Source organism: Cydia splendana, chromosome 27 (assembly GCF_910591565.1).
Source record: "Cydia splendana chromosome 27, ilCydSple1.2, whole genome shotgun sequence".
In the NCBI taxonomy this organism is placed as follows: Eukaryota; Metazoa; Arthropoda; class Insecta; order Lepidoptera; family Tortricidae; genus Cydia; species Cydia splendana.
Window position 1 is genome coordinate 891,382 of NC_085986.1, and position 27,404 is coordinate 918,785.

General features: G+C 37.4%; 3 protein-coding genes across 3 annotated transcripts in view; all 3 read left to right on the forward strand.

The window, feature by feature from the left end:
• The first annotated feature begins 11,361 nt into the window (after nucleotides 1–11,361).
• The window catches only part of LOC134803844 (putative fatty acyl-CoA reductase CG5065), an 80,283-nt gene continuing 64,240 nt past the window's right edge, over nucleotides 11,362–27,404 (forward strand). The window contains exon 1 of the mRNA XM_063776667.1: nucleotides 11,362–11,372. The gene's annotated coding sequence lies outside the window, so the exon portion shown is untranslated. The remainder of the gene's footprint in view (nucleotides 11,373–27,404) is intronic.
• Nucleotides 11,432–27,404, forward strand: part of LOC134803843 (putative fatty acyl-CoA reductase CG5065) — a 36,045-nt gene continuing 20,072 nt past the window's right edge. Inside the window, exon 1 of the mRNA XM_063776665.1 lies at nucleotides 11,432–11,473. The gene's annotated coding sequence lies outside the window, so the exon portion shown is untranslated. The remainder of the gene's footprint in view (nucleotides 11,474–27,404) is intronic.
• Nucleotides 21,577–22,284, forward strand: LOC134803662 (uncharacterized protein K02A2.6-like). The gene has a single exon (XM_063776450.1). The coding sequence runs from the start codon at nucleotides 21,577–21,579 to the stop codon at nucleotides 22,282–22,284; it is 708 nt and encodes a 235-aa protein (XP_063632520.1).

Here is a 27,404-nt window from a genome sequence, read left to right on the forward strand (position 1 = left end):
ATTACGGCTCTAGGGCGGTAAAGTAGCACCATATGTACTGTAAAATTATTTGATTTGAAGAGCGGTCTTATTAAAGTTTTGCTGTATTTTGACCGGTACCCTCACCATGAGTTTTACGCGGCCTCAAACGCTAGCAACTGCGTCAACTCAAACGCAGTGCATTTCGCTTGCACCTATGCCCTATGTCAGTACGAGCACAGAATAAATAATAGTACTAGGTACAGAAGACTCACTCTCTAACAAAACGCGTCTGTTACGATCAGGACAGATATGACCGCTAGGTGGCGACAGCGCCACGCGCGGCTTATTGCCACCAAAATTGGTGTGGAACGGATGTACTTGTAGCTACCTGTTGCAAAGCGACGAAATCGCGGAGTGAGCCACGCCTGGTGCGAGGGAGATGCATTGTGAGTTAGTTTACGCAGTTGCTAGAATATGTCAGTGTCAAACCCGTGGTAAGGATACTGGTTAGCATTCTTGTAACTACACAAAATATTTAGGGCAATGTAACTAATGTATTTAAAATAAAATAAATGTCAAACGTTTTTTATTGTAGACATATTTTTATCGTAAATTACTTAGTGGAATATTGTAAATACTATTTAATATTAAACAAATATATTTATAAATAATTTTATGTAATATTAAATTATAGCTTATTTAGTCGTAATGTTTTTTTGCACAATTTTAGGTTTTTACCGCAATTTTGTATATTTTAGTTGTTAATAAATAATTGTGTGTTTTAAGTAGAAATAAATATTTATTTGTCTATAAAATATTAGTGTTTTTGTGTGAATATTCAGGATAATGCAATTACGCAATAATGTGTCAACCCACATCCATTCTACAATAAGATGTCAACTTATAAAATTGACGCATAAAGTTGACATTTTATTGAAAAATTAACCTCCTTACACACAGAAGCAATTGTTTTGTTTTTGAAATTGGAACCCTTAGTTACCTACACAATAAAAGTTCAAGATAGATTTTGGAATATGTTCAAAAAATTTGAATTATGAACATGTCAACAGATTCCCAATACTACAGAATTCCAAATCTACAGATTTCCAAATCTACAGATTTCCAATGCTACAGATTCCCAATGCTACAGATTCCCAATTCTATAGCTTCACAGATTCCCAATTCTATAGCTTCCCAATACTACAGATTCCCAATTCTATAGCTTCCCAACACTACAGATTCCCAATTATATAGCTTCCCAATGCTACAGATTCCCAATTCTATAGCTTCCCAACACTACAGATTCCCAATTCTATACCCAAGTAACAATTTGTGGTTCTATAGTAGTCTATAGAACGTTTCCCAAATACCACCTAAGGTCCTATAAAAGACGAAAGAAGATTGTATAAAGCCGAAATGGCGCATCTTATGTGCCATTCAGTGATATAGTAGACCTGTAGCAGTGTCAGTCGTGACGTTTTAGGTCTATAAAAGTGATGTGATGATCACTTTTGTGCTAATTTGTTGTCAGTAACGCCATTATAGTGTTAATTTATACTATAGTGGCATTTGAGATTCCATTATAGTGCTTGTTTTATACTATAGTAGTATTTGAAATTGTATTATAGTGCTTTTTTATACTATTGTAGAATTCATAGTTCCTTTACTACGAAATTTGCTATCAAGTTTTCCATCAACTGTTGTGAGTGGTTTTGTTGTGTGTTTACTTCACAAAAACGGTACTAAGTAAAATGGTGATAAGTAAAGACTTTATATTAATATGCGCCATTTAGATGTCGAATAATTCGGTCCTTAGTGCAAAAAGTATATGGGACGGAAGTTTTACCGTTAGAATAGTATTAGTTTAATGAGGAATTTTAAATGCCCCCTCGATTTATTTATGTTTTTAATAAAATAATTTAATAAAATATTATGATATTCACCATAGTTACTACTATACAGCCAAGAAGTAAATCCGACGCTTTTATAGGCTAACTATAGAACTTACGACGAAATATTCACCGCCATCATGATTAAAATTAGGGTTCCAAAAGAATTTTGCTGTGACCCAGTTACACCTACAAACTCTTTAGAAAGATATAGGTTTTTTTTTAAATTTAGATGTAGTCATTACTGTTGTTTCCTTTTTCAGTGTGAATTGTGATTGGTAAAAAAAATGTGCTAATAATGGATGTCGATAAATATCTAAACGTCACGATTTTATGCTTGTATTAAATCATTGATGATAAATCTCACCTACAGTCACTAATGTCACTGGGGTCTTTTTTATCAATTCATTAAAATATAAAAATATTTTGTACGGAACCACATTATGTGGCTTAGGCCTGAACTTATATAAGCAAGATATAAGTAGCCATTACAGATCAAATTTATCATTTACAAGTAGTCGTTTTCTACCTTTATGTATCTAACTCGGTTTATAAAAGACATAAAAACTCAACTATAACGCTGTTGTCTTTTAAAAGAAAAAACAAAACCACTATACAACAGTTTTGTGATATAAAAGAGTCATTGTGACGTTTACAGCGATGAGATATAATAGGGATTTAAAAACTACTAAAGCGCTTTTTAACGCTATAAATATGTCCCAAAAACGCTACTATAGAGCAAAACAGTTCTATAATAGTGTTCATATGACTACTAAAGTATTATGTACTATAGCAGTGATCTCTAAAGCCACTATATCCTGAAATCGTTGTATAGCTGGGTTTTTGTCACTGTTAGAACACAAAACTATAGCGGCTAGCAGGGGACCTTAATAGCGCAAACTACTAAAGTATTATGTACTATAGCAGTGATCTCTAAAGCCACTATATCCTAAAATCGTTGTATAGTTGGGTTTTTGTCACTGTTAAAACACAAAACTATAGCGGCTTGGCAGGGAACCTTAATAGCGCAAATTAGTTGCATGAAAGTGATTCCAAATACTATTATACAGTAATATTGCTCTATAGTGGTTATATTTGAACCTGTTATAGTACACGCCTATAACGGCTCTATAAAATGATGAAATAAACCTTTACATCAATTGCTTATAGAATATATTAGCTGTATAAGCCTATAGAGCAAAAAGGTGTTGCCAAGCGCTTTTATACGACAGGTGGTCACCTCTGAAACCTTAATACGACGTCTATACAAGCTTTTAGCGATTAAAACTAAAATTATAGGACTAAAATGTTACTTGGGTAGCTTCCCAACACTACAGATTCCCAATTCTATAGCTTCCCAATTCATTCGCTGCAACGCACATGGAGGCTAGGCTAGTAGTACTACGTCTTAGTTGTATTATTCTGAATATTTTTTATTCAAACATCGGGGTTTTAACGATTTTACGATTGTTTTGTCTACTGCGAAAACCTTTTAAAATTGTGGATTATCTTCCTCATAAGGAGTTACGCAGGGACTTACCTAGGAGGTTAATGTGGGTTGGCACATTTTTGCTAAACAGTTTCCTATTATTGTTGACTTGCTGCTGATGGAGATTAATGAAAACTATCCTATCCTATGTCCTTTTCCGGGCCTCAAACTATCTCCATACCAACTTTCTTTAAAATCGGATCAGCGGTTAAAGTGTGAAGAGGTAACAGACAGAGAGCGGAAAATGGTGTATTTTGTTAGTAGAGTTAAGCCACGAAAATTCTGCAGCGATTTTGATAGCCCTCGCAGTGCCAGTGTTATTTATACGTCATAATTTCATAGAAGTTTGACGTTTAAAATAATACTTGCACTGCGTGGGCTATCAAATCCGCTGCAGACTTTTCTTGGTCTGACTCTATTCAAAGCTACGGGCAGGGCGGGGTACAGGAGAAGGGATACTTAACCCTTAAATGCATAATAATGTAGATCTACATCGTATATTTTGATGGCCCGTGGCTCAATATGCAGGTATCCAAAAAGACATTTATTACTTTTTATAATCATGCATTTAACGGATAAATTTACGCAGTATTTTTAATTTATAAAAAATACATTCGTTTTAAGGCGAAAAGTCGGAAAACTTGGAAAAATCCAGAAGTTGATGATTTTGTGTATGTGGTTTTGAACGGTGTTTTCGGGGTTTGTAATTATTTTATATTTAAAAATTTTATCATAGGTATATCACAAATAGTGTTTCTAATGGTAGTAAAAATTGTCATATATCTATTACTGAAAATTACATATTTACATAAATATGATTTAGCCTATTCAACTTCTAACACTGATTTCGCAGTGAAAATCGATGTTATTTTTTTTACTATTTTTCCCATAATCCGCAAACAATTACTACCTATATTAATTTCGGGCAAAAAAAAAAATCATGCATTTAAGGGTTAATAACTTTCAGTGATATGTGTTAGATAAGTGTCAGCCATAGGTATGGTCCGTTTTTGGAAGTTAGGAATGGAATTCCTTGCCGGCGTCTATATTTCCGTGTTCTTATAACCCGGCAACCTTCAAATCAAGAGTGAACAGGCACCTTCTGGGCGAGCTCGCTCCATCGTAGGCCACGTCTACGCCTCGGCTAGTCTGTGGCCATGAGTAAGCCCATTCATAATAAAAAAAAAATCACAAATGAACTGAGAGCTTTTTCTATAATATTGTCCTTACCATTTGAATGTCCAACAGAAATTCGAATAAAAAAGTCCTTATTGCGCATGAAGCATATGTACCCTTCTCTATGGAAAGCCACAAATATTCCATCGCTGGGGATTGCCACAAACTTGGCAAAATGTCTTGAAACCGTCACGATTTAAATCGAGTTCCCAGTCTTAAGGTGGTTCTACTTGCTCGAATTTCATACAAACTTTCTTGTTAACTCACTACTATTCTGTAGGGTGTCTTCACTTGAATACGTAATGTTTGGGTAGTATATATATTTCTTACTGCGCCAAAGTAACAAAATACTAGAAATTGATTAATATTCTTAAGAAAAAAGCCTTTGAAAATTAGTAAAATTTTGCCCCATTGCTTGTTTGTGTGAGTGATGCTTATAGTATAGGTGTAATTCTAACATGGCGACTTCTTTGACAAGCAATCATTTTTAATTTATCAAAGGTGTAACAGATGGCATTTTAAAACCGGAACAGAGGTTACCTGTGTATTTTGTTTTATCTTCACTCAATAGAGGGAGATAAATTTAATGCACAAAGCATGTTATGAGTATACTCATTTAAGAGTCTCCTTTTTCTGATATCTTTTCATTCCCAGATGTAATATAACTTATATTATATATTAAAATACATTTATATAATATACATTTAATAGAATTAAAGGTCAGTCCAAACAATCATTCGCGTAACGGTCGTCCACCGAAAAGCCTTGTGAATTCTGTTTTCGTCTCGGCAGAAATATAAATAAATGTTCTCTGGAAGCCTATATTTATACTTACAATGATTTTTAAACTAAAGTAGCTATATTTTTCTCAAAAATATATATTGGGAGCAAAATGTCATCTTCTTGTAAAAAACAAGATTCTATATGTTCTGCTTGCGCATAACAATAGTAGATTGTTAACCAGGGGATCATTTCTGCCGAAATCATCAATGATCACCTCGGCAGAAATGATGCCTTTCACCCGAGTTAAACACTTCGCATACAAGTAAGTAAAATGCATGTGCTTTTTTTAAAACATGACTAAGTATAAATAGTTTTTATAGTATTTTTTTAGGATACTTTCAATTAACAATTTAGCCAAAAGTATCGTTATTTATGGAATGGGGAGTCAAATATCAGAATGGAAATTATATGAAAAATCCATTTATACCCAAATTTCAATTGATTATCGTAAAAAAAATCGTACTTGGAATTGGAACCAAAAATGCTCTAGTGCAGAAACGTATCATTTTCTGCACAACTTTTAGAATAACAATGACCCTCTTTCAAAGCATGAGAAATGAAAACGGATATATCTTGTTTTCTTTGCAAGCATTTTTCTCTCAATAATTTAATCAATTTGCAGCATAGAAAATCGTTATAAATTTATAATCATAAATATCAAGAAGATTTTTAGAAGATTTCTAGTTATTCCCCGGGCGACGTTGCCAAATGGTTTGAAAAGGCAACATGCTCGGATGCTCGCAACGTTCGGATGTCGGTAAGTCGACAATGAAAAATTCTATTTCAAACTTGATATTTTTGACAGTAATGGGTTACTTTAATATAATAAGAAGGCATGTTTCGCCCGGATCTACTATGGTCAAATGGTCTAGTGGCTTCTAGCTATTGAGTATAAGTCTAAGTTGAACAGCGTTGCCGAGTTCAAATCACGAACAACGACTGAATTCTTTTTGTTTTTATTTATTTATTTTATTTCTCTTTTTTTTTTGCTTTTTATTACCTTATGCGACTGGCAAATATCAATGGATATTTCAAAAAAAATTTTTTTTAATTGAAGAATAGATGATAATGATACGAAAAGTTTAGTAGGAAATACAATATGTAATATAAACAAAAAAATATATAAACTAAAATTAAAAACTACATAAAGCTAAAACTAACTACAATATAAACTAAAATTCAAAAAATTCTAAATATGTATATTTATTTGACAACTTGAATTACAGAGGGGCAGTACCTACAGTGATCCCCACACTAGGTTTAGCCTGTAACGTGGGGAACTAAGCGAAATACAAATTATTATTTCGTACATAAGTTCCGAAAAACTCATTGGTACGAGCCGGGGATTGAACCCGCGACCTCCGGATTGAAAGTCGCACGCTCTTACCGCTAGGCCATCAGCGCTTCTATGTGCAACCATATATGTATAGGCAAATAAACGAGTTCGCATCCCATCATAATCACAATATTATATTGTGTTTAAAGAACACTATTCTGTTTTTTTCTGTTTCTCATTACTTCCCCAGAAATGTGACTCACACGCCAGCTTACTTAGTAGTGTTAGTACAGTCGCCATCAGATATATCGGAGGGTCCGAGGTGCTCAAAAATATCTGAACACGCACTCTAACGCCTTGACAATAGAGGCGTGTTCAGATATTTGTGAGCGCCTTATCCGCCCCGATATATCTGATGGCGACAGTACTAAGCTAACATTAAAAGCGTTTTTGTAATTTTAGGTAAAATAATTTGCGTCATTTTCAATTGATAATAAGAATAAAAACATATAATCTATAAAACTTTTTATATAAAAAAAAAAATTTAAGCACTGTCGGGATTTGAACCCAGATTCATTGATACTCTAGCTAAAATTTATTCAAAACAGATGTTTTGGGTGCCACAAGCACATGACAATCAACGTCTGAAAATACGTATCAGTTGGTTCTAAGTTACTTGTCAATGTCTCAAATAATAATTTAAATTCTAAATTGTTCTTCCTAAAAATATTCATGTGCTGCACTGCGCCCTCTAGGTTACTTTACTGTAACATTACAAATCTACTGACATTAGACACTGACTTTAGGTATGAGAGTGTGCGTGAATGCAAGATATTGCAATATTTTGCAGTTTTATTCTCTGATTATTTAGATTAGACACTGTTGAGTATAACATGTTTCGATTTGGACGTAATATTTTTTATTGTTTTCGCCAATATCAACACATCTTATGAAACTGTTTATATTTTGGGAGAAACGGTGAAAATCCACAATTCGTGCACACTGACGCCATCTTTTGGCTGATAATCGGCATCCCATCCCTAGACATCCACCTTATTTTTATTTCCCTGAGAAAAACCTATTAAGATTTCGCTGTTTCCAAATCAGTATATTAATAAGAGTGACGTAGTGGTGACGTATTGTTTTACCTACTTTACATCGGTCATTACTGTCATTAGAATCGTGATATCCTGGCGGCTTAGCACGGTCGCGTTTTTATCCCTTGTCACCATGCCTGTCACGTTCTAACAAGTATGTAAGTGCGAAAGGGACGCGCATAGTGATAGTCGATAAAAATGGAACCGTGCTGAGCCCGCTGTTTGGGATCAGTTTTATTGTATATGTATATGTAAAACTCCTACTCGCTCTCATTTCTTTATGGTACCTATTACATAAGTCATAGGTATAGTTTGTAAATTTCTAATAGGCCCCGCCCCGACGGCTAATCCTTTGTCTAATGTTTAGTAAAACCACACGTGCTACTTACCTGCAAAAAAGGGTCTTAATTATTCTATTTGTAACCTGAGCGCGGGCTAGTCCAACGCTCAAAAAACCAGCGTAGGTGCGCTCTCCGATAACGCGCCTTTGTTACGCATCTCGATGATACATCTTAGACTGGTTCTGTAGCGTTCGACTCGCCGGCACTCAGTAACCGTAGTACTGCGTGCCGGCGAGTTGAACGGACCACACACATCCTAACAAAACATTTATCCATTTGTTCATTTTGAATCTTATTGCAATTTCCATAGGAGTTGTAATTCAATTACCTGGGTAAAGTGAACGAACGATTTTTATGCAGGTGGTAGCACGAGCGGTTTTACTTAACAATAGACAAAGGTTAGCCGTCGGGGCCTATTAGAAATCGACAAACTATACCATAAAGATCTTTCATCCATCATCTTCCTCGCGTTGTCCCGGCATTTTGCCACGGCTCATGGGAGCCTGGGGTCCGCTTGGCAACTAATCCCAAGAATTGACGTAGGCATTCGTTTTTACGAAAGCGACTCCCATCTGACCTTCCAGCCCAGAGGGTAAACTATAGGCCTTATTGGTTCGGTTTCCTCACGATGTTTTCCTTCACCGAAAAACGACTGGTAAATATCAAAGAATATGTATTTTGTAAGTACATAAGTTCCGAAATGGACGGGGTGTACGGGGCAGGCCCAAACGGAGATGCATGGCGGGATGATCTGGACAGCTTCCTGAACAACTGGCCTTAGGAAACACCAAATCGGAGGAGAGGCCTTTGCCCAGCAGTGGGACACTCAATTAGGCTAAAAAAAAGTTCCGAAAAACTCATTACGTACGAGCCGGGGTTTGAACACGCGACCTCCAGATTGCAAGTCGCACGCTCTTACCGCTAGGCCACCAGAGTTTGCCGTTTGTACTTATGTCAATTTTCTAACAATTACTTACACGAGTAGTTTCAGTATGTAATCTAGATTGCATGAAAGCAATTTTATCCAATTATTGATATATAATTATTTCATTACCTTACACGTGGCGGAAATATATTTTTTTAGGGTTCCGTACCCAAAGTCTAAAAACGGGACCCTATTACTAAGACTTCGCACTGTCCTTCCGTCTGTCTGTCACCAGGCTGTATCTCATGAACCGTGATAGCTAGGCAGTTAAAATTTTCACAGATGATGTATTTCTGTTGCCGCTAGAACAAATACTAAAAACAGAATAAAATAACATACAACAAACGTGATTTTTTGCCGTTTTTTGCGTAATGGTGCGGAACCCTTCGTGCGCGAGTCCGACTCGCACTTGGCCGGTTTTTATTACCTTTTAAGGTAATTTTATGTCATGGTACGGCAAACGTGGGCTCGTAAAAAGTTATTATACTTATTGTAGTCGGGTCATAGGTACACAGTCCCGGATTTACAGACCTAGGGCCCCTAGGCATTTTGTATGGCATTTAGAATTTAGGCCCTTCTCCATCTCAAAACTATTGCTAGGTTGGCCTTAGGCCCGGGCCTTGTGCCAAATTTTGGGAACGGAATGAGAAAGAAATTATCTGTCTGACTGATTGTTGCCGATTTTGTATGCTAGGCGTCTGTTTACGGCGTATTTATCCTCTAGCCGCCCAGAGACCTATAAAAAAGTCTCCTGTTCCAGTCTATTTTGAACTTAGTGTTGACCAAATAAAATTTCATTTTGCTTGGCAAGGTTTGACGTATGGGCGGCTAGAGGTTATAAGGCCGTTTTTAGCGCTGTTTGAAATAACCTAGTTTTAAAAACAAGAATATCGTAAAAAGAAAACGTACAGACAGATACTGGTAAACAACGCTAAGTGCATATAAATTATCTAATCTGTTTGTCCAGAATCTAAAAATACCACTGGTTTTTTACCTCAGTGGCGTTTGGATATTTATATCTCGTGGGATGTCCGTTTTGACCCTTGCCGAATGGAAGTTAGCCTTAATAATAGAATAAACATCTGGTAGGTAATTTTATAAAAAATATTTTCCATTACGTCCAATACCGTAGAGCAGCGGTCGGCAACCTTTTAGCAGCCAAGAGCCACATAGTAGCTAACTAAGTTGACGCGGGCCGCACTTTGTTAATATTTATGACTTTATCAGACATTGTCGTTTGTCAATATTACATACAAAATAGCCAGGGCGGCTCGCGGGCCGCAAGTGAGAGGTTCGCGGGCCGCATGCGACTCGCGGGCCGCCGGTTGCCGACCGCTGCCGTAGAGGAAAATGGGGACTATATTTGTATGGAGAACCGGTACCCTTTCCTTTTAAGGTTCCGATGTCCGACTAATAATAAATTCATTATTTTATTGGAAAAATCCTCGACCACATTTTTCGTCAGTTATTTATGCCCTATAATTATCACCTTTTGATGTTCAGAAAACCCACATATGACGTAAGTACCAGAGCATTTTGTGACGTTCGATGGGCATTCGTGATTGTTATGCCATTTAGGGTTCTTACTAAATTGTAAATGTTATAGCTTAAGTATTGAACAACCAATTTAGCTAGGTCCCTTAAGCGCAACCATCGCAAAGCGTGATGGTATGGTACCTTATGGTGGTTGGCGCTTACGTCGCGTAGCACCGCATTGATATTGGAGCGTCGGTAATAATGGCGTAAGTATATTAAATGGAGATCGGCATTTAATAAGGTAGGTACCTTTCGAGAAACGTCACATACTATGTAAGTATAAGAGCGTTTTCACATTGTCCGATCTGATATCGGATGTCGGAAGGAAGTAAAATGTGAAATATATGTGTACTTATCTTTGTGTTTATTTATGCATTTCATAAATCATTATTATGAAAAAAAAACGATAAATAACGCAAAAAAGGCGGATTTAATGACAATGGCACTCTCCTGCAGATGTTTTTGTCGTAGGCGCCTTCCGACATCAGATATCGGAAAGGCGCTTCCGATAAATTCAGCCATGTTGGAGCCCCCCGTCAGCTGACGGACCGATAATATTTTTTGTGTGCGTATGTGTTGGCATAATGCTTGTTGTAGTGTGAGTGACCGCTAAAGCCGGCGCTCGGGCCCCCGCGGCCTGACCACGCGGATGTAGGATCCTACATCCGATATCGGATCGGACAATGTGAAAACGCTCTAAGGGCGTAAGTGCCGATATATATAAGAGTTTCGTAAATGTGTATCTTTAGTGTTGACTGAGATAAGACCATCAGTTTGTGTGTCTCTTCCGCGCAGACGATCGTCTATTACGTAAATTTGCTACCTACGTAAACTCACAAGTTATAAATATTATTAGACGATTATTTAGTTGTGTTATTATAATTATACATTTTTTGAAAGTTAAATTAATAACAGTTTATTTTATAGAGAAATAAAGTAGAAGAATTTAGAAAAAAGACAATTTTTTATAGTTTCGAGTGTTGAAGTGAAGTTTTGAACAGTGAGTATTTAGAATATTTTTTTTAATTTATGAGTATGAAGTTCTTCGGAACTTAATGTATGAAATATCATTTGATATTTACCACTAGTTTTTCGGTGAAGGAAAACATCGTGAGGAAACCTGCATACATCTGCGAAGAAATTCAAAAGTGTATGTGAAGTCCCCAACCCGCATTGGGCTAGCGTGGGGACTATAGCCCAAGCCCTCTCGCGCATGAGAGGAGGCCTGTGCCCAGCAGTGGGACGTATATAGGCTGAAATATTATTATTATTTTATTTATGATTACTCTGCTTCAAACAGATGAACAGATACTGATGACGTTATTTTTAATTTAATTATCGTGTGATTATTTTTATTAATTAATGTGAAATTTCTATGAAGATATTACCTATATGACGTTAATTTATAATGACTTCACTCTGTTAGCTTAAAAGGAATCTAAAGTCACTTTTGCATGTAAGTACCTACCTAAAGTATTTGGATAAAGGATGACTCACGCTGGACCGGGCCGGGGCCGGGCCGGAGCTTCGTATTCTATGGAAAGCACCACGTGGTCACCCTCGGAGTAATTAACAATGGAGCCGCCATTAACAGGCGTTCCCCTCTGTCGAAAATAGGCGGCCAATGGTCAACAACTTGTCAACCATATGTATGGACTGACGTTTATCTGACATGACGTACCTATACATTTGATGTGCCCCTCCCCCGCAAAAAACGGCAGACTATTTTGTACCGACAATTTTAGACATGGCGTCTCCGTTGGTTATATCCTCTAAGTGGTCACCGATCAGCCGTCATAGAAAACGACATGTCGGACGCCTCGGCTCGGGCCCGGTCTAGCGTGAGCCATCCTTAAATGTCCAATATGTGAACGACAAACGTATTATGTAAAATGTTTATTTGTTTTAAAAGGGGGCAAAATTATTGTTTTAAATTTGGACATAGTTAAGCACCTGTAATTAGTCTAAAGTTAATTGATTCCATTGTGTTACGACAGCTAAGACATTTCTTTTTAAGTTTTTAAATCATTTATTTACATACAATATATATACAGTGGTACTACTAAACGAAATTAATAACTAGCTTAAATCTAAAATAGGCCATTGAGGCATTGTACCAAGGATGCTGGCGGCATTTCCTCGCTGTATCGCAATGCTGATACGTTGTGCGAGGTAGCCGCCAGCTCTCCGGTCACCAGTTACGTCAACCAGACGCTTCGCGATTTCTGCGAACAACTTATGCGCGCTGGGACCCCATGGACCTAGAGTTTCAACTCCAAATGGTACAAAATGGTACTCTCTCTTTTTAAGTTAGTTAATGAATCAAATGAATGTTAAGTTAATAAGACTAATCACAGCTTCTTAACTGCGCTTAATTACGTACATTTTTTTGCAATTCACTCTAATATTGATACCCGAGCAAGCGAAAAATTCTAAAATTGAACCACGAGCGTCGCGAAGTAGCTTAGACAAACTCTATATCACTAAATGTCTATATGAGATCAAATAAATAGCTGTACGATAAAGCAAAACTCAGAAATGGGAGTCAAAGTAATTCGTACTCACCGCCTCTAGGTATTATACTGTATTTAAAATAAATTATTTTACACCATGCATGAAATAAAGCACCAGATAATTATTAGAAAAACACAGATAGTAGTTATTTTAAACACAACTTCTATTTAATAAATCGGATAGAACTATAAAAAGTAGGTGAGTTGACCGTGACGTCACGATGTAATGTTTCATATAAATTCCATATTAGCAAATCGTTTTGACAGTTCTAAAAAAGTAACTGATTTGACTAATAGGAAAATACCCTATTGAATGGGTGTAACTTAAATATAACATAGGTAATATTTATATATGGATGGACCCAAGCTGTCTTAATATAGAAGGTGTAACATATTGGAATAAGTATAAGGTGTACAATAAAAATGTACTCGTCAAGATAATTAATTCTTAGTATAAGTATGTTAACTCATGTAAGTGAATTGTAATATTCTTATGAGTAATAAAATTCTTTAAACCTAACATAAAATGGTTGGGATTCGTTAAATTCGGTTTTGGTATTGTAATAAGTACAGTCACCTGCAATAATATGTTACACAACGAAGGCCGCAAAAATATCTGACACGATCTTATTTGTTGAGCCATAAGAGGGTGTCAGATATTTTTGCGGCCTTCGAAGAGTAACATATTATTGCAGGCGACTGTACAAGTCTGGTTTTTAATCCCATAGCTGAGTACTTAAGTACCTATGCATCGTTAAAGCCATTAGTTCGTTTTCATAATTACGATTTCGTAATTGGCTACATAAGTGGAATTATTTTTCGCTGTTTCATAATTAATTATCAAAGAAGAATTTATTTTCGGTTTTTGTAATCGAGTACTTTTTCTTCGTTCGTAGTTAATTACGAAACTCATTAGTTTTTTCATCTTTCATAATTCATTATTAAGGGGCTACCCCACGCCAATGACCTTCGATCTGAATCTGCAGCACTAGTTACGCTGTCTCGAGTTTATCATTTTTTCCCCACCTCAAAAAGTGCCCAGCGCCGCTAAAGAAGTTTTCACTTCAAAAAACAACGGGTTGCACTCCGGGAGTGCCGGCAGAAGTGAAAACTCAATGACATTGTAACAGGTTACGTGTCCGTCTTACGAAGCGTCTTACGTCTTACGCTCTCGCGAGTTTAACATTTTTTCCCCATCACAAAAGGTGCACAGCACCGCTAAAGAAGTTTTCACTTCAAAAATACGGTTGAATTGATAACCTCCTCCTTTTTTTTGATGTCGGTTAATTAATTTCCTTGACCGTGCATGCTTATACAATGAATGAGTCTTGCGTTACGTTATGTTAGTTTACGCCGTTCCGAGGTTGACGGTTGACATTGACTTTACTGTAAACACTAAGTTATTTGTGGTCAGGACAAGACAAAGCATTTATTGCGAACATATTACATAAAATTATATAATATGGACCCTGTGAGGGCGGAGCAATCTTATAACTGGGTCAAACACATTAAAAAAAATGGTCACTTCTGTGGACGGTAAAAGTTAACGACTCTGGTACATAAATATCCAGTTTTTCTCATTTGAGTCTCAAGTACAAAACAAATGTATCCCGCCTGTAAAGGTGCCGTGTAAAAATTAAGTTTAGATTCCCTTAAATTTGCGATGTCTATATACAGGAAAAACGCCAACGAGTTTTCTATAAAATGTGTATGACAGTACTGAAAATCCCACGCAGTTTTTAGGGTTCTGTACTTAAAGGGAATAAACGGGACCCTATTACTAAGACTCCACTGTCTGTCTGTCTGCCCCAGGCTGTATCTCATGAACCGCGATAGCTAGACAGTTGATCACAGATGATGTATTTCTGTAGCCGCTATAACAACAAATACTAAAAACAGTTATAATAAATATTTAAGCGGGGCTCCCATACAACAAACGTGATTTTTTGCCCGTTTTTTGCGTAAATGGTACGGAACCACTCGTGCGCGATTCTGACTCGCACTTGGCCGGTTTTTTACCAAACCTTCTTACAGTTAGTTTCGATTCTATGACACTTGGAATACCTACACGCAAATGTTAAATGAAACAGTTAAAATTAATATATAAATCATTAATTAGGTAATTAAAATTAAATCGGTAAACATAAAACAATAAACTATAAATAAGCTTAAAAATAATAATACAAACACAAAAAACTAAAGGCCTACGTATATTTTTACATCTTTTAGTTGTAAATTAATCTAAGTAGATAATAATTAATTGCATATGTCATAATTTATGGCTCATTTCTAAACGTTATTACCAGCAGGTAAGACAGCTTGAATGTATAAATGGCTAATTTGAAAGCTTCAACACTGGTTATCAGTCTAAAGTAATTACACTTACAATAGCAATTTGTATGTATCCATTGATTAATATCATAATAAATAACTTGGATTAACGTTTCTATTCATTGATAAAAGCAATAAATGATTAGTACTGGATATTGGATGGTCTAATAGATGTTCTATTACAGCTAACAAAACTGTTAGGTTAGCACCCTTGCATACATATTGTCATTTCTCAAGCTTTGGTGTAGTATAGGGAAACAGTTTATTGTGTTAGTAGTAAACGGACCATTCAAAAGAGCGCATGTGTTTGATTTAAATACCCCTCACCTCATGGCGACCGTGACAGGACGGGTCGTTGTTGTTCTAAAAAGTGTGCAAAAAATGATACGTTTCTGCTCTAGAGCACTGTACTTTCTAAATAGGTACAGTCACCTGCAATAATATGTTACATAACGAAGGCCGCAAATATATCTGACACGGTCTTATTTGTAGAGCCATAAGAGCTTGTCACATATTTTTGCGGCCTTCGAAGAGTAACATATTATTGCAGGTGACTGTACCTACGTTTTTTTACGATAAGTATTTTTTTTAATATATTAAAAACGGGCCACTCACGTATTTTAAGTCGAAAAACGCTCGACATGTTGACATGTGAGTGACCCGTTCTTAATATATTTAATGTCTGTGTCTCTCGGAAGTTTTGTTATAATTTCTTTTTAATTTTGAAAATGGATTTTTTGTACAATTTCCATTCTGATAACCCAACTAACATTAGGCGCTAAATTTAAGGGTTAGAAGAGATTTATATAAGCGCCTATTTACTCTTTAGGTGTTGTTAGTGCTCTAAAAATAGGAGTAGGCCGGCTATAACCCCGTTTTAACCCCGGATTGGGCACAAATTTTATCACCATAAGATTTATAACAGTGCTACAGTAGGGTTAGCGGATAAAAAAAGAGACATAAGAGCGGTATAGTGGAGCTACAATAGTGTTAATTAATTCTTTAGGAGCTAGATGGGTTGCATATAGGTGACTACAAACTGTTGTAGTAGAAGAGCGCTAAAGTAGTGTTGTAATAGCGTTGATTAAGTACTTAGGATTTAAAAGGGTGCCAAATAAGCGAATACTAACTACTTGAGTGGTAGTGTAGGGCCATATAGATGATACTTTCAGCTTTAGATGGTATATTAGCATTTAAAGTCAATATTTGTAACACTCAAGAAGGTAATTGCACATTTTTTCCTTAGCCCTATCTGCTTTGGTTGCAGATGTTTCCATTTTGTATTATTATTCGTAAGCTTGCTCTGTGACAGCTTGAAGTGAAATGTAATGGCGGATAATTAAAAATTAATTAATTAACTCCCCATCCCATAAATAACGATACTTTTACCTAAATTGTTAAAAATACCCTCGAGAAATACTACTGAAGTTTATACTTAGCCGTGTTTAAAATGCACATGAATTTTATTAATTTCCTCGTATTCTAAATGAAAAGTTGTGTGTTTAACTCGGGTGAAAGGCACCATTTCAGTCTCGGCGACAGAAATAGGTGCCTTTCATCCCTTGGTTAACAATCTACTATTGTATGTAGGGTTCCTAGTCCTACCTAAGCTATGCAAATAAATCAACAGCACGTAAACAAAAGTAAAGTGCCCTGATTATTCAGCCTGTATACTAGAGATGCACCGGATATTCGGTTAGTATCCGGTATCCGGCATATCCTGCCATTATTTTTATATCCGGCCGGATACCGGATAGTGACCTACTATCCGGCCGGATACCGGATAGTAACATTGCTTGATTTCGGAGTAAACAATTTGTATTTAAGAAACAGTTACGGTCATAATCGTACTCGATAATTATTTTAAAACAATTTAAACATTCAACTGACTCGCACGCGCACTCATTTCGAACATATAGAAATGTGTCCGCGCGAACGTTCACTAGGAAACAGGTCAAACCTGCAATGCCGAAAAACCGAAATGAAGGTATAGTCCCGCCGGCCGAATATTCGGCGGCCGTATACCGAATATTAGGCCAATGGTCAGGCCGAATATCTGGTATCCGGCCAAACAACTATCCGTTGCATCTCTACTGTATACACAATTAAGAGTTATTATTTTAATAACTTGTACAATTTCACATGACATGACGTCATGCTCGTCAATAAAAAAAACCGGACAAGTGCGAGTCGGACTCGCCCACCGAGGGTTCCGTACTTATTTGTTGTTATAGCGACAACAGAAATAGGTACATCATCTGTGAAAATTTCAAATCTCTACCTATCACGGTTCATGAGACAGCCTGGTGACAGACAGACGGACAGACGGACAGTGGAGTCTTCGTAATAGGGTCCCGTTTTTACCCTTTGAGCACGGAACCCTAATAACTTGGACAATTTCACATGACATGGCGTCATACTCATCAATAAAAACTGTATAAGTACTTTGTTATTAATTCGTTTAATTATGGAAAAAAGCGAAGAAAGGAAAACAATGGAATTTGTCAATTAAACGGTGACAACACAATGTTTATTGTTATACCTATTTCATACTATGAAACCTCTACGGCTGTAGAAGAAATAGTTAATTGTCATGTCACTCAATCTCAATGTCATTCGAATAAAATAACGTAAACATTACATATGTTATTATTAATATAGAATAATGAATACATAAAACTGGCGACGATGACGGAGGAATTAGAACGCTTTACGCGCCTGCGGGCATCGGTACGTGGTCATCTTACAAAATTAGACCAACAACTACAACAAGTACACATTACATCGGACTTCGAAATATGTCAACGGCTTACAAGCCTTGAAAATTACGAGAAAAAGTGTGACAACAATACAGAATGAAATAGAATCACGAACAGAAAATATAGAAACAGAAATCGAACAGCGCCACGCCACAGAAGAAAGATTTTGCAATTAAAATTGAAGTTACACGGCTTACGCCCTACCCCCGCTGTCGATGCATCCTCAACTTACGTGTCGGTATCGCAGCACGCTCGGAGTCTTGAAGGTACGCGCGATAATACGCCCGCGGCTGTACACAGACCTAAAATTACATTTCAACCATACCATGATCGCGAAGATTTCACAAATTTCATACGAAGGTTGGAAACTTACATGAAACTAAATATATGTGAAGATTCAAGAACCCGGACGCTAATGTTATTAAGCTCTATGCCACCAGACCTACACCAAAAAGCCTACGACTTATGTGCACCCGACGATCCTTGTGAAATGGATTTCGATAGGGTTGCCAAAATATTGAAGGAATACGTAGACCCAAAGCCTAGCGTTTGGGCATGTCAACATAAATTTATTACGAGAGTTCAAGATACACATGAATCAATCATGCTTTATACCTCGCAATTGAAACGATTATGCCAAGACTGCGAGTTTTCGTGTAGCCACTGCAAGAGATCAATCTGTGATCAATTTCTCACTCTACAATTTATAAGAGGCTTACGCGACAACGACATAAGAACAAAACTCTTACAAGAAGCAAAGGTAACAAGTTTCACAGACGTAGTAAAAACTGCAACTACACTCGAACTGGCAAAATCTGACAGTAGCTACATGTCACCTGCACACTGCTCTACGCAAGAACCTCAAGACCAACACATAATTAAAACTGGATACAATAGTTCCAAACGTAAAATGGATAACAAACCTCTTTCGATTAAAGACTTAAAAGGAAAATGCTTTCGCTGCGGAAGTCAAGAACATCAAGCAAATACGTGTCGAAGCATAAATGACACATGTACCAAGTGCAAACGAAAAGGCCATCTAGCTCGAGTTTGTTTACGATCTACACAAGCTAGCAAACAAATAGAACATGAACTCACGGAAGGAGACGACACGGATAGCTCATCTGAAACAGTCGATGACAACACACCCTGGGATATGAACTTGATACAATCCCGTAACACAGACAAGTTTATGATAAACGTGTCTCTCAACAACAAGGACACCGTCATGGAAGTTGATACAGGTGCGGCCCTGTCGTCCATGTCCTACAAAGATTTCCAGAAATTGAATACAGGGTGTAAGATATACAAAACTAAAACTACAATGAGGACATACACGAAAGAAGTTTTCGCACCATTGGGCGTAGCCTATGTCACATGCAAATACAAAAACAAAATATTTGATGGAAAACTCTACATTATGAAACAAGACTTAGATGCTATCTTTGGCCGAACATGGATACGCGCAATTAGACATGGATAATGTTAACCAGGTCAATTTAGAAACACATCCAGACATCGAAAAACTTATCTCTGAATTTTCCAATGTATTTGATGGTACCCTAGGTTGTATACCTAACTACAAAGGTCGTTTCACCTTGAATGAAAATTCAACGCCAATCTTTGTCAAACCTAGACGCATTCCATACGCGCTAAAGGATAAGGTAGACGACGAAATAGATCGATTATGTAAACAAGGAGTCATTACAAAGATTGACAACTCAGAATGGGGGACACCTGTTGTACCGATTGTCAAACCTAACGGTAGCATACGCTTATGCGCAGATTATAAGGTCACCCTAAATAAATCCATTAAAGATGAACAGTATCCCATTCCTATCATAGAAGACATCTTGGTAGAGATGAATGGAGGAGAGTTATTCTGTACATTAGACCTTAGCCAAGCCTACTTACACATGATGATGGACGAAGAAAGTGTCATGATGCAGACCCTCAGCACACACAAGGGAACTTTTAAAGTAAACAGACTCATGTTCGGAGTCAAAGTAGCCCCAAATTTATGGCAAAAATTCATGGATCAACTCCTACAAGGAATTACCGGCGTCAAATGCTTTTTCGATGACATCATCATCCAAGGATCTTCAGAAAAACAACTGCTGGCTAGACTACGACAAGTACTACAAAAAAGCAGAAGGGAGAAGTAGTTCTCCTCCAACACTCTACTGTCGGCGGTCAGAGAGTGGGACGCCAGTCCGCTGCACGAGCGATGGAGGGCCTACCACAAGCCTGTCGTATCGGGGTCGGGGTGACCCGAGACTCAGGTCCTTATAATTAATTGTTGTGTTTGTGTACGTCTTAATTTAATTTAATTTAATCATCATATTTTATTATGTAATTAGTTTTAAATGTTTTAATCACATATGGATTCACATTCTGGAATAAATTAATTTCATTAATTCATTCATTCATTCATTCATTCATTCATTTCATTCATTCAAAAACTAAATGAAAACAACTTGAAACTAAACAAAGAGAAATGCCATTTTATGAAGGAGAGCATTGAGTATTTAGGACATATTATTGATAAAAATGGTTTACACAAGAATAAAAACAAAGTAAAGGCTATTACAGATACTAAACCACCCAGCAACGTAAATGAATTAAGGACTTTTCTCGGCATGGCTAATTATTATAACAAATTCATACCGAACTTGGCTTCAATATCTACGCCTTTGAATAACCTGCTTAAGAAAAACGCACACTTCGTGTGGACACAGAAATGTGCTGAAAGCTTTAATAGCATCAAAAAAGAAATACTCAGCGACAGAGTGCTGACCCACTTCAATCCAGAACATCCTCTGGTTTTGGCTACAGACGCATCACCTACGGGACTTGGAGCTGTTCTATCGCACCGCTTACCGGATGGGTCTGATAGACCTATAGCATTCGCATCCCGATCATTAACAAGTAGCGAGAAAAAGTATAGCCAAATAGACAAGGAAGCTACATCGCTGTTTTGGGGTCTTAAAAAGTTTGCCACTATTGCTACGGTCGCAAATTCATACTGGTGACTGATCATAAGCCCCTAACCACCATTTTTCACCCACACAAGACCTTGCCAGCAATGAGCACAATGAGGCTTTTCCACTACGCACATTTCCTATCCGGCTTCAATTACACAATCGAGTACCGGACTTCCAACGATAATAGCAATGCTGATTATCTGTCAAGATTTCCAGTAGATACAATATCTCCCAATATAATTGATGTACATATATACCGCATTTCAATTAAATCAAATGAACACCATTGCGATTGACCGTGTGAAAATCGCTGAAGAAACCTTACGAGATCCCGAATACAGCATCCTACTACAAGCATTGATGGCAGGTACGACTGTTCGCCGATATGGCTACAATGATAATGAACTTACCATTCAAGATGGGTGTATCTTAAAGGGAACGCGAGTCATTATACCAGTAGCGCTGAGAAAACGAGTATTGGATGAATTACATTCAGGACACCTCGGTATGGTGAGAATGAAATTACTAGCAAGAGGCTACGTCTACTGGAAAAATATGGACAAGGATTTAGAAGATGTGGTAAGAAACTGTCGTGAATGCCGCCTGCATCAAAACGAGCCTCCACCAGTTACACTACACCACTGGGAGCCACCAACCGGCCCGTGGCAGCGACTCCATATTGACTTCGCGGGACCTCTGAAAGGACAGTCCTTACTTATAGTTGTCGATGCTTTCACCAAATGGGTTGAAATCTTCCCCACCAAAACGACAACCAGTTCGTGGTGTATCAGAAAATTACATGAGATTTTTATTACGTTTGGGTTTCCCTTAACACTCGTTTCTGATAACGGACGTCAATTCATTTCAACAGAGTTCGAAGATTACCTTAAGAAAAAAGGAGTAGTACATAGAACGTCCGCACCGTACCATCCAGCTACTAACGGACAAGCTGAGAAATATGTACAGACCATTAAAAAGGCTTTAAATTGCATGGACACTGAACCAGGTAATCTGCACGACAAAATCCTAGCAGTAAAGGAACGTTTGTTAAGAACACCGAGTACTACCACCGGCAAGAGCCCATATGAACTTATGTTTAGCAGAACGATAAGAAATACGTTGCACGTGCAGTTCAAGATTAGGGGGGAAGATGTGGGGGCAAGACCCGAAAGGTCCGAAGAAAACCGCACCGTTCGGTCATTTACTGTCGGCCAGAGAGTTTAAGCAAGAGATTATGCTAACGGACGTAAAAAATGGCAATTTGGAACGGTAACTAAAACTCTAGGCCGGCTCCATTACGAGATTAGGATGGATTCTGGAGATATTTGGAAGAGGCACATAGACCAGATGTTGGGCACCGTAATACCAATTCAAGATGCAGAAGACCGATCCTAGAGATTTGCGACGGAGGTGTTATACCTATTTCATACTATGAAACCTCTAATACGGCTGTAGAAGAAATAGTTAATTGTCATGTCACTCAATCTCAATGTCATTCGAATAAAATAACGTAAACATTACATATGTTATTATTAATATAGAATAATGAATACATAAAATTTATATTACACGTTAATGTACTGACTCGTTGATTACAATAATTGGGGCATTATCTATGAAAACCTTAATGTCGATGGCGCTTACGCCGTACATCGTCGCGCGGCATTGTATTTAAATAAAAAAATATTATAGGACATTATTACACACATTGACTAAGTCCCACAGTAAGCTCAATAAGGCTTGTGTTGTGGGTACTTAGACAACGATATATATATATATATAAATACTTAAATACATAGAAAACACCCATGACTCGGGAACAAATATCTGTGTTCATCACACAAATAAATGCCCTTACCGGGATTCAAACCCAGGACCATCGGCTGCACAGGCAGGGTCACTACCCACTAGGCCAGACCGGTCGTCATCATTCAGTCATTTATATCGGAGCATATATTATTATACTCTTTGATCGGAGCATCGTTAATAATGGCCTAAGCGCCATCGACAATAAGGTCCCTTTTCATAGATAACGTCACAACGTCGAGATGGGCCATTAGTTGCCTGAAATAAAGATTTTCATTCATTTCATTCATTCATAACGTCGTGCTGCTCACTTACTTAATCCCCATTAATAAGACGTCAAGGGACGGCCGCTTTTCCATAAAAACGTAGTTCCCATTTTCCTCTCTGGATATTGACGTGATGGAAAATATAAAATATGTTATATTCAATTCAATATTGTAAAAATGAGGAGCGTAAGATTAGATTTCATACAATTTTTTAAATGCCCATAAGTTTTATAATAATTAAAATTTCGAAAAAAATCAAACGTAGGCGCATAGCTGTGGCTGATATACAACTAATTGTGTCAAAATATTTTTGAATACTTACAGAATTAAATTGAATAAATAATAAATTGTATGAATTAGAGTACAATTGCAGCTTTAGGCAGTTTCACCTATCAATAGAGTGTATCTTGAGGAAAGTTTAGGTGTAGGTATATTTGGGTTTTGTGTAACCCGTGCAAAGCCGGGGCGGGTCGCTAATTTTAACCAAAACTAAAATATCTGTCGGTACCTGCTTTATAACTAGAGTAAACTACACAACAAAATATATTAGGGACAGTTTTTTAAGCCTATAGCGCCGAAATTCTAAAACGTAACAAATATAAGAGCCTCGGTAGAGAGTACCATTTTGTACCATTTGGAGTTGAAACTCTAGGTCCATGGGGTCCCAGCGCGCATAAGTTGTTCGCAGAAATCGCGAAGCGTCTGGTCGACGTAACTGGTGACCGAAGAGCTGGCGGCTACCTCGCACAACGTATCAGGCATCAGCGTTGCGATACAGCGAGGAAATGCTGCCAGCATCCTTGGTACAATGCCTCAAGGGCCTATTTTAGATTTAAGCTAGTTATTAATTTAGTTTAGTAGTACCACTGTATATATATTGTATGTAAATAAATGGAAAAAAAGCCTATAGCTATAAGGCAGGTAGCCTATGCTTAAAAATATAGTAAACTACACAAGTTACACCACAAAATAAATTTACTCTGGCATATCCAAAATTATTATCACACCAACTCTTAAAGGCTGTCTTTATTCGTCAAAAACTGATGTCCACAAGAGTGGTAGAGGATTTTTTTGTCTATTTTTAATGTAAGAGTGGTAGAGTAATTAGACGCAAATGTTGAGTTGTTTCCTCATTTTTACTTTGCCTTGTGGATAAAATGCAACCTTTCTCATCGGTTTTGAAGTATCAAGAGAGCCTTTACCATTTAATGTGATGATAAATACATATATTTAGGTACATATTGGGTATTTATTCAAACACTTTACAAATGCAAATGGATTTATCTACATTTTTACCTACCTATACATGGCAATGTCACGGATCATTGACAGTAGTCAAACATTACCTCACTGTGCACACACCCGCCTCTCGTGCTGTCACGTGTGCTTGTCAAACAGTGATAATTTGGGGCATTATCTATGAAAAGGGACCTTATTGTCGATGGCGCTTACGCCGCACAGCGTCGCGCGGCATTGTATTTATATCGGAGCGTCGTTAATAATAGCGTAAGCGCCATCGACATTAAGGTCCCTTTTCATCGATAACGTCACACTTTCAAGCAAACGTTCGATGATGCCAAAATTACTCTACACGATCTTAAGAGGAGAGCGGAGGAGCCCCGCGAAACCGCCTTTTCATTATAAGAGTTAGTAAGCAAAGTAGGTTCTTTATTGCGCCATAAATAATACATTTTACGTTTAAACTACAAATTAATTAAATGTAAAAAGTGAAAGAATTAGTTAGGACTGATAGGAGCGTTTAAAAATTTGTAGGAATCTGTTTTTTGCACTTAATATTTACAATAATCAAAAAATCGAAAACGTCAAACATAGTCTATGGTTAAAAATTAAAATATACATCAAAATATATAAAAATATTTTCCATAATGTCAATATCCAGAGGGGAAAATGTGGACTACGTTTGTATGGAGAAGTGGCTGTCACCTTTCCTCTTAAGAGTAGGTAGGTACTAATAGTTGAGCTATTCTAATTAAAGTTGTAAGGTAAACGTACTGGTGCTCGACGCGGTCCCAGTACATGTCATTTTGAAACTTAAGTCATTGTCAATAGAGGTAACAGCAAGGTGTCATCTATTGGGCATTAGCATGTCGAGCACTAGTACGTTTACCTTACCCCCAACTTGCATTTTAGATTTTGGAATTTTCATATTATTTCCACTCAGAATCACGAGCCCTTTCGATCCTAATACAAGAAAAAAAGTGTCCCCAAAATTTCATACAATTTTTTGTTGTTTGTTATTTGTCGTTTTGTTACGGTCATAGAAGGTTGTATTGAAAACCGTAATAAAACGGACCAAAAATTTTGGGGACACGTTTTTTCTCAGTAAAAATAGAAAAAGCTGGTGATCCTGAATAGAAATAATATAAAAATTCCCAATTCTAACACAAGAAATGCTCAGTTACTGGGGTCTAGCCAGTCTAAAAATATAGGTAAATAAAGTAATATAACATAATAAAACGTGATGTAGGTAGATATTATTCGGCATCACAGTGCATCAGTTTTCTTCAAGATAGGTACATTGAATATGTGTCATATACTTACAAAAATATTTCCTAAGAAGATAATTTAATTGTGCAGTGTTGTAGTAAAGTGTAGTATGACTTAATTTTATTACAACACTATTAAATAAATATAAAACATTAAATTAGCTTAAAAATAATCATACAAACTATCTTTAAACTAAATCATAAATAAACTTAAAATAAAACGCCTATAAATAAAAAACGTCCCCCAAGTCACTGCCGATGGGCAGTGTGCCCAGAAGGCTGGCCGCATTGCCACGTTGTATGGCAATACTAACGCGTTGAGCAAAATACAGGCCAGCCCTCTGGTCCCCTGCGGCATCTATAAGGCGCTCCGCTAAGGCCCTGTATATACGGCGCGCGCTTGGCCCCCACGGCCCCAGCGTTTCGAATCCAAACGCCTCAAAAATATAACTACTGCCAAGGGTGGCATATTTGCGGCGTTTGAGGTCTTCTGCCATGGACGCGGCATGACCAGCATCTCTGCTGGTGCCCGGAAGGTGGGACGGCGCGAGGGTGTCAACACATGTGGCATCCCAGACTAGAGGCCGTCCCATCTAGATGTAAGTAGATTGAGGTAAACGTGTGAGGAAACTTGCATGTAATAATCGATAACGATGTGGTCGTAACTAGACCACATCTCGACTAAGCGAATTCTGCACAGACTGCAATCACAAAGTGTGGAGAAACTCGAACCCGGAACCTATACTCTGTACCTTTAGGTATTTAAATAAAAGTAAACAAACAATTTGTACATTTTCGGGTAGTTATAACATTTATTTTTTAACCGACCAATAACAAAACCACCTGGATCAGTCACTGAACGACCTGACTTTAACCTACATTATTTGGTCGTGTAATGTTTTCTTCTACCCTCAACTGGCTTAAGGAGCCATTTGAGGGTAGATTTTGTTTACTTTTATTTAAATACCTAAAGATACAGACTATAGCAACAAATAGGTGACAATTTGATACAAATTACTTACCTATGATGGTTCATAAGAATTTCAATCATCATTGAATAGTAATATAGTCTCACGCAGGGATGTAACGGATGTGGTTTTATCGGAACCGAAAACGGAAACAGATGTTTTCAATTTAGTTTAACGGAACCGAAAACGGAAACGGAACCGAAAACGGTAACGGAACCGAAAACGGAAAGGAAACCGGAACCAGAATCGGAGCCTGACTTTTTAACGATGCAGTCGTTTTGCCCTTTCTAGAATAAACCTTCAGACAAAGTTTACACTTAGCCGTGACTAACTTCATCAAAATAGTTCCAAATCGAAGTTGATTTCGGCTTCATTGTGCGTTTTTTTACACACTAACATTCACCACATACACTACCGCGTGGCTCACTCCGCAATTTCGTCGCTTTGCTACAGGTAGCTAAAAGTACATCCGTTCGATACCAATTATGAGGAAAGCCATAAGCCGCGCGTGGCGCGCTGTCGCCACCTAGCGGCCATATCTGTGCTGATCGTAACAGACGCGTTTTGTTAGAGAGTGAGTCTTCAGTACCCAGTACTATTATTTATTCTGTGACACTACACACAGCAGTAGTCAGTATACAACAGACCTCATACGATTTTAATTTTAATAACACGAATAAAACAAAGTATACAAACAAACAACAAATTAGCGTAGCAAGTGGCAAGCCGGGCGATGAGCGAATGACTGGTATGAACGTTTGTTTTTGATGTACGCCGCCGCCGCGCGAAGCATTGAC